This window comes from Plutella xylostella, chromosome 20, assembly GCF_932276165.1.
Source record: "Plutella xylostella chromosome 20, ilPluXylo3.1, whole genome shotgun sequence".
NCBI lineage: Eukaryota > Metazoa > Arthropoda > Insecta > Lepidoptera > Plutellidae > Plutella > Plutella xylostella.
The window spans coordinates 7,041,754-7,052,839 of record NC_064000.1 but is presented as its reverse complement, the minus strand read 5'-3'; the positions used below and the strand labels follow the sequence as shown (position 1 = coordinate 7,052,839).

Below are 11,086 nucleotides of genomic sequence, written 5' to 3'. Positions count from 1 at the left end.
TATCCCCACCCCCCCCCTTCTACGGTCATTCACATTCGTTATAATTACATAACATAAGTGTATTACATACACGTGTTACGACCTATCTTTGTGTAAGCACATAGTACAATGAGAACCATGTTAAAAGCGGCACAGTACAGTCCTAATATAGCTTTTACAGCACACGAGTTAAAAACCTTACATAAATGCATTAAAATATTTTTTTTTTCAATGGTTTTGGATCTTTAGTCAATGGCACAAAGTTTAAAATATGGTGGATTCTTTCCCAACCCTACTCGTAAAATAAGAGAAACAATTTTTCCACAGTACGTTAATTTTGTTTTCGTTAATCCTTAGTAAAGCTAGAGTTATAATCTGCCCAATTTTTATTGTCTATGGATTTGCAGATCATTGTGAATTTTACAGTTTCATGGCTTATCTCAGACAGTTATGTAACTAAATTCACTAGATTAGAGGGTTCAATTTTTGAGTGTAACTGTAATAAAATAGTCAATTAGGTACTTAGGTACTATAGTTTACTTATGTCCCTAACGCACTTTTCAAAATAAGTAAGTACCTAAGAAAGGCAGTATATAAATTAACCCCCTTATTCATAGAAAAGTTACAATACGTTTTAACTAATAAACTGTTTTGTCCCTTTCTGTCAAAGAACAAATTGTTCTTTGTCGGAGAGGGACAAAACAGTTTATTAGTTAAAACGTTTTGTAACTTGTCTATGAATAAGGGGGTAAATATGCGAAAAAGTTACCAAAATTCGTTACCGAAGATTTACCTTAAATAAAGGGTTTTCTAAATATGTATATCTCAAAATTTACTTAGTTAATTCTACCTACTACTACTAACTACCTATATCTAGTTACAAAGTTATACATATAATATATATAGCCATCACTGTACATGTCCCTACGTAACTAACTAGTCTATTTTCGAAAACAAAACCTTATTATTTGCTAATCAGATAATTAATCTACTAGGAAAGCATTAAGATAAGCTACATGTGTGTTCATTATTGTTACACCTTCAGAGATGAAAATTCCAATACGTCACCAACACGCTAAGCTCTTTATAGTGTAAGTACCTACTCTATATTTATGTTTGCCTGGTACGTCCCGATCAAATACAATATCCATTATATCTAGTGATAAGGATGAAAACAAACCGACGATTAACACACAGGCATTCTTTAAAGTGATGCTGGTTGGAAGGTGTGGTATAAAAGGTTTAATAAAATAATAAAAAAAATATTTTGGCAAAATGGCGGTGCTGTTGCAAGTTGTATCATCGATCATTAGTAAGTACCTACAGATTTTTCTGTAACTGTGGAACTATGTCTAACTTTTAGTATAAAGTCAAAGTCAAATATTTTTATTTATCGTATAAATATTTTTTTTTCTAATGAACGTCAATTTTTACAAACTACTCCCTAATACTATTTTAGCACTATTTTTTTAAAAGGAAAGTGCCATCCTCCTTAGCAAAAATCAACTTACCAATCTTTCAAGACTACAATACAATTTACTTACCAATATTGGAGACAATTCTAGTATTCTGAAAAACTAAAATAAACCCTCCATATTTCCCCAGTCTGCTATCTCTGCATGAGTCTCGGCCTAATGTTCACATGGCCATCCTCCACCCTGCAACTCTTCGAGTCACAGAACACCACTCTAACCAGACCCATGGGTTCCACTGAACTGGCCTTGTTCAGCAGTCTTTCTTCCATTGGTGCTATGATAGTCACGCCGGTGGCTGCGTATCTGATGGATACTATTGGACGGAAGAAAACTGCTTTGGTGTTGTCTATGGCTAGTACGGTAAGTAAAGATCTCTAATCCTATTTTTTTTAAACTCTCTTCCATCCAAAGGTTGTCTGGTAGAGATTGCTGTAAGCAATAAGGCCGCCATTTTGTGTTTCTTTTATTTTTAATTTATTTTGATTTTTTTTCTGTTTTTGATGCAAATAAAGAGGATTGTATTGTATTGTAAGTAAGTTAATTAACATACTAACCGATTTACGGCATTGAGAAAACATATATTAAAGTCCCATAAACAAGAATGACATGATAATAATATGTATTATACTTAGGTAGGTACCTACCTATCGTTGAACCCACACCACATCAAATCATCGAGTGAGTACCTGAAACCTATAATACCTTCTAACACAGAGTGTGTTCTTTCCAGCTCTCCTGGACCTTAATAGCAGCATCAAACCAAGTGGAACTAGTCCTAACTGCCATATTCATATCGGGCATGGGAGGGGCCGTATTCTTAGTAGTGCCCGTGTATATCGGGGAAATATGCCAAGAGTCTATCAGGGGGGCGATGATGTCGTGCTCAATAGTCTTCGCCGCTGGTGGAATGTTGGTTTCGTATATTTTGGGGGGTTATTGCGAGTATCACGTGATGATTTATGCGAGTCTGAGCGTGTGCGTCTCAGGGGCTGCACTTCTTTTGTTGTTGAAAGAATCGCCGACGTTTCTGATGCAGAAGGGGTTGGAGGCGGTGAGTTTTATAGCAAAATATTTATTAGGTATTATGAAATAATGTGTCATGATGAGGTATAGTCATTCACGCCCTATGCTGATCCAAAGAGATCTGCCAAATTCTACAGTTATTACCTATAGAGCCATGTTGCACGACACCTTTATCATCGTGTGTGAAATGTGTCAAAACTTCGTACGTACGTTACGTATTCTACGGCGATAAAGATGCCGTGCAAACCGGTTGGTTACATAATGTACGGTTATAGAGTGATGCTACACGGCACCTTTATCGTCGTGTGGGAAATGCGTCAAAACTACGTTATTCTACGTCGATAAAGATGCCATGCTAACCTTTCATAGATAATCACGAAATAAATATAAATGTAAAACATGCCAAAATTATTTCGCAGGAAGCAATAAGGTCTATAGCCTTCTACAGAAGTGCGGACCCTGACTCGAAAGAAGTGCTCAATGAACTGAACGCTATAAGGAGAGCTATCAATCCTGACTTAGAAGGTACGACCCTCAGACTAACCACATTTCACGATCATGATCAGCCAACCACCACCGATTGTCTTTCGTAGCCTCTATGGTTATCGTTCCAGCTGATAGATTAACAATACGTTAAGAAATTTACATTGTTAGACCCTGTCTAGTAGATCTATGGTTAGACCCAATCTAATTGGGCTATGCTGTCATTACCTATTTACTAAGTATAAGATCGCTTCTGTGCTCTTCGCTTAACATGCAGATGGTAGCGGTTTGATGGAAGTTTGATTCCTGAATAAACAACCCTGATACAATTAAATGCATTATGTACCTAGCTACCTAGTACTTAATTATGAATGGCAACTAATGAAGTTGAATATATCTAAATTACGTTAGGGTGGAAGTTATAAGGAACTGAAATAGACTTGTTATTTCAGAATCAGTCAGTGAGGAAGAACAGAAACTGAATAAAGATGAAAAGGTGGAGAAGAAACCCCAGGCACCGAAGGAGAAACTGTCCATCATACAGTTCTTAAGTAAGTTTAGACTGTTTGTGGTCCTAGATAAGTTTTTTATTTGTATGGAAACAGAGTAGGTTAAGGTAGTAACTAGACATTAACACTGAGTTGCACAAAGGAACTTAAAGCAAATTTCGGCATCTATGTAGGTAGTTATTGCTGCCTTGCTAAGACCGTATACGGGCAGAAAGAGACAGATATAGATTTAATGCCGAATTCTATATTTCTGACTGAAATACTCGTATTCCGAGCTTCAATCATTAACTATCGATTAGCCCGCTATTCTTATCTTTACTATTTATCTATCACCTAGTTCACCAAAGCATATAACTAGATGTAGGTAACTACAACCCTCCTATCCTAAGTTATGACAGAGATTACTATTTAGTAATAAGACCGCTTTCGTAGCCCTATACTTGTGTTTAATCTACATGTATTATTAATTATTATTTTGTTGCAAAGGATGTGCTATGTCTTGTACATAATAATTAATACACTCACAGGCAATGAAAAAGTTCTACTCCCCAATTTTTTCAAACATTTAGAATAGAATAGAATAGAATAGAATAGAATACTACTTTATTGACTTAAAAATAATTTACATAAATAACAATTTACAATATAACGCAATAGGCGGCCTTATCGCTAAAAGCGATCTCTTCCAGGCAACCTTTGGGTGGAGGAGAGACTTAAACTATAAATGAGGAAGGTGTACAAAGTGTAGTAAACATTCATGTTTAATAATAAATACTTAAATACATACATACATAATGTAATCAAAGTTATATAGATTTAAAATTATAACAAAATATTACCGTTTTTAGTTAAGGGGATCCCTAAAGCTAAAATGCTAAAGTCGGCTTGATATACTTGATTAGATTGGAAAAACGGTGGCTTCTATCACATTGATAAAAATATATTTTGTAGCAGAGGGTATACTGAACATGTTAGTTGCTTATAAATTGGTGCAGGATTATAATAAGTATGTTAAAAAAATTGCAAACACACCATGTCTTTTGCCATTTTTTGAATTTTATGCGTTACAAGTGGAATAAAATACCGCATAATATTATGTACAACTATGTAAGAGCCTAGTTTTTAAAAAAAAACTCATAAGAAAATATTAAATACACAGGTTTTTTAACCCCTGAAGGAAATAGAGGGGTGTTATAAGTTTAAAGTAAGGGCTGAATTTTTTTTTAAATTAGGGTGATAGGTAATGTATATTTTTAATGATTTTTTCAAATAGATAAATGTTATACCATTTTTAAATTGCCATAAAATTACCTATAGTTATAGTTATAGAAAAGGGCAGGGCTACCAGTGCCCATTCGCCACTGCAACCTAAAAGATCTATAAATTATGACTCCCCATGCCGAGTCTCACTCTACAGGCCCAGGTCTTTTATAAACCTGATATTACCTATACAGGATGTTGCAAAAAGGGTATACTGTGCCGAAAGGGTTTGACTCAGGGGTTATTCTGAACAACTTTTGTTCTCCAAGTTTTGGAAATTCTCGAAAAATAAATTCGGTCTCTATAGTAAAAAGTCACGTGATCGAATAAGTTTCTATGTAAAAGGTTTTGCTACGTGAATTTTCAAAATTGTAGAAGAAAAGTGGATCAGAATGGCACCTAAATCCACTTTTGGCTAAGCTTTATACCCTTTTTTCAATACCTTGTATAAAATATCGTCAGCGTCACCTTAGATCGTAATCATCGTAACTCCTCGTGACCAAATTTTAGAGGAGACAAAAATACTGTTTTATTTGTAGTTCTAGTTGGCATACTACCCACCTAAAGTTTTTTTTAACTAGCCTAAAAATGATTTGTTTAGACAGTCTATCTTCCTGTTCAACCGCAGCCTGAGTGCCAGTGACTCAATGACTGAAAGGAGGCCATTAGTGCTCCTAAATAAATAAAGCAGGCCTGTAGATTATCTTTCAGTGTACCGACACATCTGATTGCTGTAAGAGCCTGATAAGCTCTTCGAACGAGTCATACCTCTGTGGTGGTACGGTTTCGACCTTTCGGACAGTCAGTTTGGCATCCGAAATGCGGATTCGAATAGTGGGTACAATACTTTGCGTTCGTTCACTGTCGGAGCAGGATAAGAACCACGGGCGAGTTGTTGCGCTGGCTGTTTGCTTAAAAATAGTAACCGCGTTCAACTCTATCCCCTAGAGGGCGAACCTTTAGGGCGGCTCTTGTATACCATCACTTGTCTTCTCTATCTCGTCATCTGCAGAAAATTGACAGAGGTCATACGTGTCTAACAAGTACATTAAGGATGCGAAAAGAGAGGGTTTGTTTTCACTGAAGAAGTTCAGTTGCGGAGTTCCACAGCGGTAGGTCTTGGACCCCTCTGCTGTGGAACTTGGCATACAACGCGGCCCTGCAAATCAAGCTCGCAAACGGCGTTAGCACAGTGCATTTTTCTAATGTCACACAGGTCGTGAGGTAGGCTGAGAGCCTCCTTCGGGGATGACATCCCAATGATTCATTACGAAAAAATTGCTGCAGCTGTGCTCGCCATGCAGTGCATGGGCTACTTCCGAATCTGGGGGGCTGTTGCAAAGGAGTCCGTTGCCTCTATACGGTACGGGTTCCGTGCGATCTATGATCCTTCCGGGAGCACCTGTCTTGTCAAGTCGAAGAGAATGGCTCGTATTCGACGCAACCTGCAGTACTGGTGGGATTGGTTGGAGGACAGGACAGCAGGAAGCTGCAGCAGCCGTCATGCTGTGATTCGACGCATAGATGCAAAAAAAAGTTGAAAGTAACTTCATGTTAATAAAATATTAGATCTTAATTTAACAACATAACATTGCAAAAAAAAATTAACATTGTTGAGTATGTTATTGTAATTTACTAAAGTAGTAATAAAAACAAAGGCTTATTGCATAGTTTTCGTTCACGTTCGCCTACATCGCACGTTGTATATGAGAATAAAGGGTATAATTACTAAGTTTTCTTGTTTAAAAATCACGGTTTGGGGTTTAGAGGAAAACAAATGGTAAAATGAGGAATACAGTTTTTTTTTTTCGAATAAAGAGGAAAACATGTGAATTCAAAAAACGTTTCTATTGACACCAAAGAGTACTTTTCGCCGAGAAAAGTGGAGTTACAATGTTTGCGATCTAAAGTGATGATAGAACTAGAACTTATTTTTTCAGTTCACCTGCTGTTGAGTGAAATCGTAATTAGGTAAATGACTCCTTGACATGAAAATAACTTTTTTTTTATAATCGTTATAACAAAACCGTTTTTTTTAATACAGCAATATTTGTAGGTGTACTTACAGTGAGCAAAAGAGCGCAGCAAGGTGTAAATTTTTTGGTTTTTAAGAAACAAAAATATTATTTCTATCATTATTTCATCAGATCCCAAATACACATAAGTACTTAAAAAAAAATTACACACTCTCGCCTTGTACTAATGTACTCCCTTGCGGGGGTACTTACATGTTATTATTTTTCTGGTGACCTCCCCATATCCCTTTAAATAAATGTATCTTTCTTTCTTTCTTTCTTTCCTTTGCCAGCTACGTAACCTTTTGTGACACCCTGTATATGCTGTGAGTTCTGCAAACTACTGTTCTGCTTTTGAAACACCAAAAAAAAACAGGTCGTCTAACTAAAAGGTCACGTGACCAAAAAAAAATTATATGAAGAAGCGTTTTTTTCATGAATATAAAAAATTACGTAGGATAAAAGTTTTTCAGAGTGACGCCTGAGTAACGCCCTTTCGGCTAACTATACTTTTTTTATTACACGGGGGCAGAGTTTAATACAACACCCTGAACTATTAAACTCTGATAATATTTTCGCGATTTTTTTACATTCTGATTTCATTTCCTGGCTTAGAAATAACATCAATAACATGCTGCACACGTAGGTTTCGGCATAGTATTAAACCCTTTTTGCAACAACCTGTATAAATATCGGCACGGGTACGACTTTATATATAATTAATTATTAAATATTAAAAATACTTTCAAATAAAAATAAATATTTTCGTATCACAAAACAATATTACTTACTTAGTATATTTTTAACAAAGTGGCATGTCTTCACTTTTATGTTTACGAGTACTATGTTAAAATTTCATGTCATTGTCCGTAGAACGCCCCGCATACCTCAACCCCCCCTCACTAGATTTGACAGATTCTGATTTTCTTCCAGCTTTAGTGACAGCCTTAAGTAGTAATATCCTGATGCTCTGTTAAATGTACTTCAATGTTACAGAAGGCGTCACGCTAGCCTTTTCCGTTTAGGAGTAGCTAATTTGGTATTTTTCTCAGTGGAACCTTTTCACTGAATTGAATAAATGTTATTCTTATTCTTATATTATCAATTGTCCCCAAGGAAAGTCCCCATCAACCCGGCGAGCTCTCTTCGTGGCAGTCACAGTGGGTGTCTCAGCCGTCTTCCAAGGCCTCATAGTGGTCCAGGTCTACGCTATGCCACTGTTCTCTGAAGCCATCCCCACTATGTCTGCTACAGTCTGCAGTATTATCTTCGCTTTGGTTACGATTCTTTCTGCTCTGGGCTCGGCGTACTTGTCGGAGACTGCTGGAAGGAAGGTGTGTATTGTTTTATTATTGGATTTTGCTAATGTTGGATTCCTTTAGGTTCCATGATGGGACCACAAGTTCAGTAACGTCCATAGTTTGGAAATTCCGAACGTGTAAAATTATTTTAAAACGAATTACTCCACTGGTAGTCCTATGATACGACCATGCATACTAAAAACAGCATCGTTACGGATCTTTCTATCCATAATTTTACAAGTGGTTTTGAAAACGCCGCTGTATTGAGTTGGGACTACCTACCAAGGCAGCAGAAAATAATCACTGCTAGATATATTCTGGCTGAAGGTTTTTTTATTAAAACTCTTCACTATGGTAACAAAACTTCTCCTTAGAGGGCACCCCTCCAAAAAAATTAACGTTAACCGTCTCTAAATTATCAACCTTTCTCCCCAGGCCCTCATGGTATACTCCTGCATGGCATCAGGTCTCTGCTGCCTGACCCTCGGCTCCCAGATCCAGCTGCACTGGGCCCCTCACGCTTTAACAGCTGTCTTGATATACGCCTTCTGTGTGTTCTACACTCTCGGAGCTGGGACGATACCCTTCGTCATAGCCGCTGAAGTCTTCCTGCCTGAGGTAAGCTCCTTTGTGTTATGGGATCCTGGTACTTTTGGTTTGGGGTTTGGAGACTAAAGTGTAAAAATAGTAGTGTTATAGGTTTAGTTGGTGTTTTGTGTGTCTGTTTGTTATTAGGTCAGTGCCAGTGACTGCTGAACAGATTTGAATGAATTTTTGCCTGTTTTAGTGGACTAATCTTGTTCAAGTGTTATAAGCCACTACAGTATAATAAGCTGCAAAATTATAGCCTGCTACCTCATGATGTCTGCTGCCAACTATTAATATCCATGTTTATCGTTAGGGTTTGGACACGTAGTTTAAAAAGAACAGTTTCTAAAACCATATTTTTCTCTCCACAGATCAAAAGTTTCGTCTCAATGCTGTGTATCGAACTGAACTGGCTGTGCAGTTTCATCATTCTGTTCATTTTCAACCCGCTAGTGGAGGCTATCGGGTTAGGGCCAGTGTTCTACCTCTTCGCTACAATATGCTTCTGTTCTTCGCTCTTCTGCATATTCTTCTTGCCAGAGACCAAAGGACTGACTGTAGATGCGATACAGCTTCTGTTTTTGGATTCTAAGAAGAAGAATTCTAGGGTTTGAAGTTTTTGAAGTGGATTAATGTTTTGTGAGTTGTTAAGTGATTTAAGTGAAGTCAAGTCTGTGATGAGACTGATGAAGTAATGATGGTTATTTTGTCGGACTAATAATTGTTTACCCAAGTCTTATTACGGGTCTTATGGATTAATAACTTACTGACAGGTTCAGAAATCCATTTCGAAGTAAACGATTCAATGTAAGTAATTTGGTATATTTTAAATATCAACGCTTTAAAAGATCTTGAGACCTCTTGGCCTAGACCTAACTCTAAGCTATGATTATTTTTAAAGACTATTTTGGAAAATACAAGTCAGTATTAAAATTTTATTGCGCACACAAATAAAGAAACACGTAGAAAATGGAGAAAGAATTCATGCTATCCCGCCCTATTTGCATTCCTGTAAATAGTCCTTCCTATTCCCACTTGTGTAACAGACGCCATTTTAATATTCTTTCTTTATGTGCGAGCGTTATACCTACAATGAATTTAGTAATAATTAAGTGTAAATAGGTAACTTTTATTATTAAATGACGTAAAAGCGACGTTAATCTGCTAAACCTTAATGATGTTTGTAGTTGTAATAGTTAAAGCGTCAAATGGTTAATTTTGTATGCAGTGATTAAATTTAATTTTAGGCTTAAGATAGTCATAAGCACTTTATTGTAATTTATGAGGATGGAAAAGAAAGAAAAGTTGAAACTATACATGGAGTTAATTTGATTTTGTCCTTTTTGTTATTTTCCCCTTACACCGGTAAGGGGAAAATTATTGGTTATGGGATCTTTATGGACGTAGATAAAGTCATTTAATGCACGTCCCGCTTGCCAATCATTTTATCCTGCTTAACGTGAATGGCGATATAGTGACGTTTATTTACGTCGATAATGGAGTCGCGACTTTTTCTTCTAATAGCTACACACCCCCATATTAGTTCATTGCACACCCCTCTAGTTAGATAATTATTGAGCCTTAACTATGCAAAAACGAATCGAATTGACGGCCATCATGTTCGATGTTGGCTGATGACCGATAATTAGAAAGAAAGAAAGAAAGAAAACGTTTATTCAGTGCGCAATTATCGTCATGGCATGAGCCAAAAATCTACCATTGCTCAAACATAATAGTACCCTACCAAGGAGGGCCACTACACTAATTTGCCTTCGTCAACCTAGCATTACCATCTAAGGTCCAGTGGGCTGAAGGACTACCCAGGCTAGGGTACTTAATACCTATTTCCCATGAATACTAGTATGTATATTGTATATAGGGCATATAGGCACTTGGGTCCATTGACCTGCAGTCAGGAAGTTCACTCATAAAACTTCCATTTTACTATTTAACTTCCGTACACACAAATTAACCAGATTATTTCCACTTTACGTAGTAACCACCGGACTCCGAGATAAAACAAAAGTAGACTTTAGATAAAATATGTGATTGAACCCTAAGGACTGTCTGGGACAGACAAAACAATTGCTGCCACTCGTGCAGTATTCGACCTTATGTTAATTAGCATTAAATGTAAATTCCGTCGCAGTTATAAGATGATAGTGCCAAGATCATTAGAGCGTAACCGCTGAGCTTCCAAATGGGCTTTAAAGTAGTGGTAATAAGGCTGATTGTGGGTTGGCTGCGCAAGCGCCGATGACCTAGAAAATTGTTAAGCCGGTAAGAGTGGGGCTGGAATAGTGATGGGTGGTACTCAACGAATACTCGATATTATAAATAACTGCATGCTTTTGATTCGTCTTTTACTAAGTATAACGACATTACTAGCAGTAATGAAATGAATAAATAAATACGGCCAAGAATCTCAAAAAAAATATGTAAGTACTTACTAA

The 11,086-nt window shown here is 36.8% G+C and overlaps 1 protein-coding gene across 1 annotated transcript; it reads left to right on the top strand.

The window, feature by feature from the left end:
* The first annotated feature begins 1,010 nt into the window (after positions 1-1,010).
* LOC105396667 (facilitated trehalose transporter Tret1) lies at positions 1,011-9,965 on the top strand. The gene is made up of 8 exons (XM_048628195.1): positions 1,011-1,291; positions 1,585-1,814; positions 2,185-2,505; positions 2,897-3,002; positions 3,413-3,511; positions 7,861-8,078; positions 8,481-8,663; positions 9,005-9,965. The coding sequence occupies exons 1-8, from the start codon at positions 1,255-1,257 to the stop codon at positions 9,245-9,247; spliced, it is 1,437 nt and encodes a 478-aa protein (XP_048484152.1). The 5' UTR covers positions 1,011-1,254; the 3' UTR covers positions 9,248-9,965.
* The last annotated feature ends 1,121 nt before the right edge of the window (positions 9,966-11,086 follow it).

Bases quoted from the DNA above. Each gene is read 5' to 3' on its own strand.
- LOC105396667 (XM_048628195.1), top strand. From the start codon at position 1,255: ATGGCGGTGCTGTTGCAAGTTGTATCATCGATCATTA. The intron at 1,815-2,184 runs GTAAGTAAAGAT...TGTTCTTTCCAG, and splicing joins TGTTGTCTATGGCTAGTACG to CTCTCCTGGACCTTAATAGC. The intron at 2,506-2,896 runs GTGAGTTTTATA...ATTATTTCGCAG, and splicing joins TGCAGAAGGGGTTGGAGGCG to GAAGCAATAAGGTCTATAGC.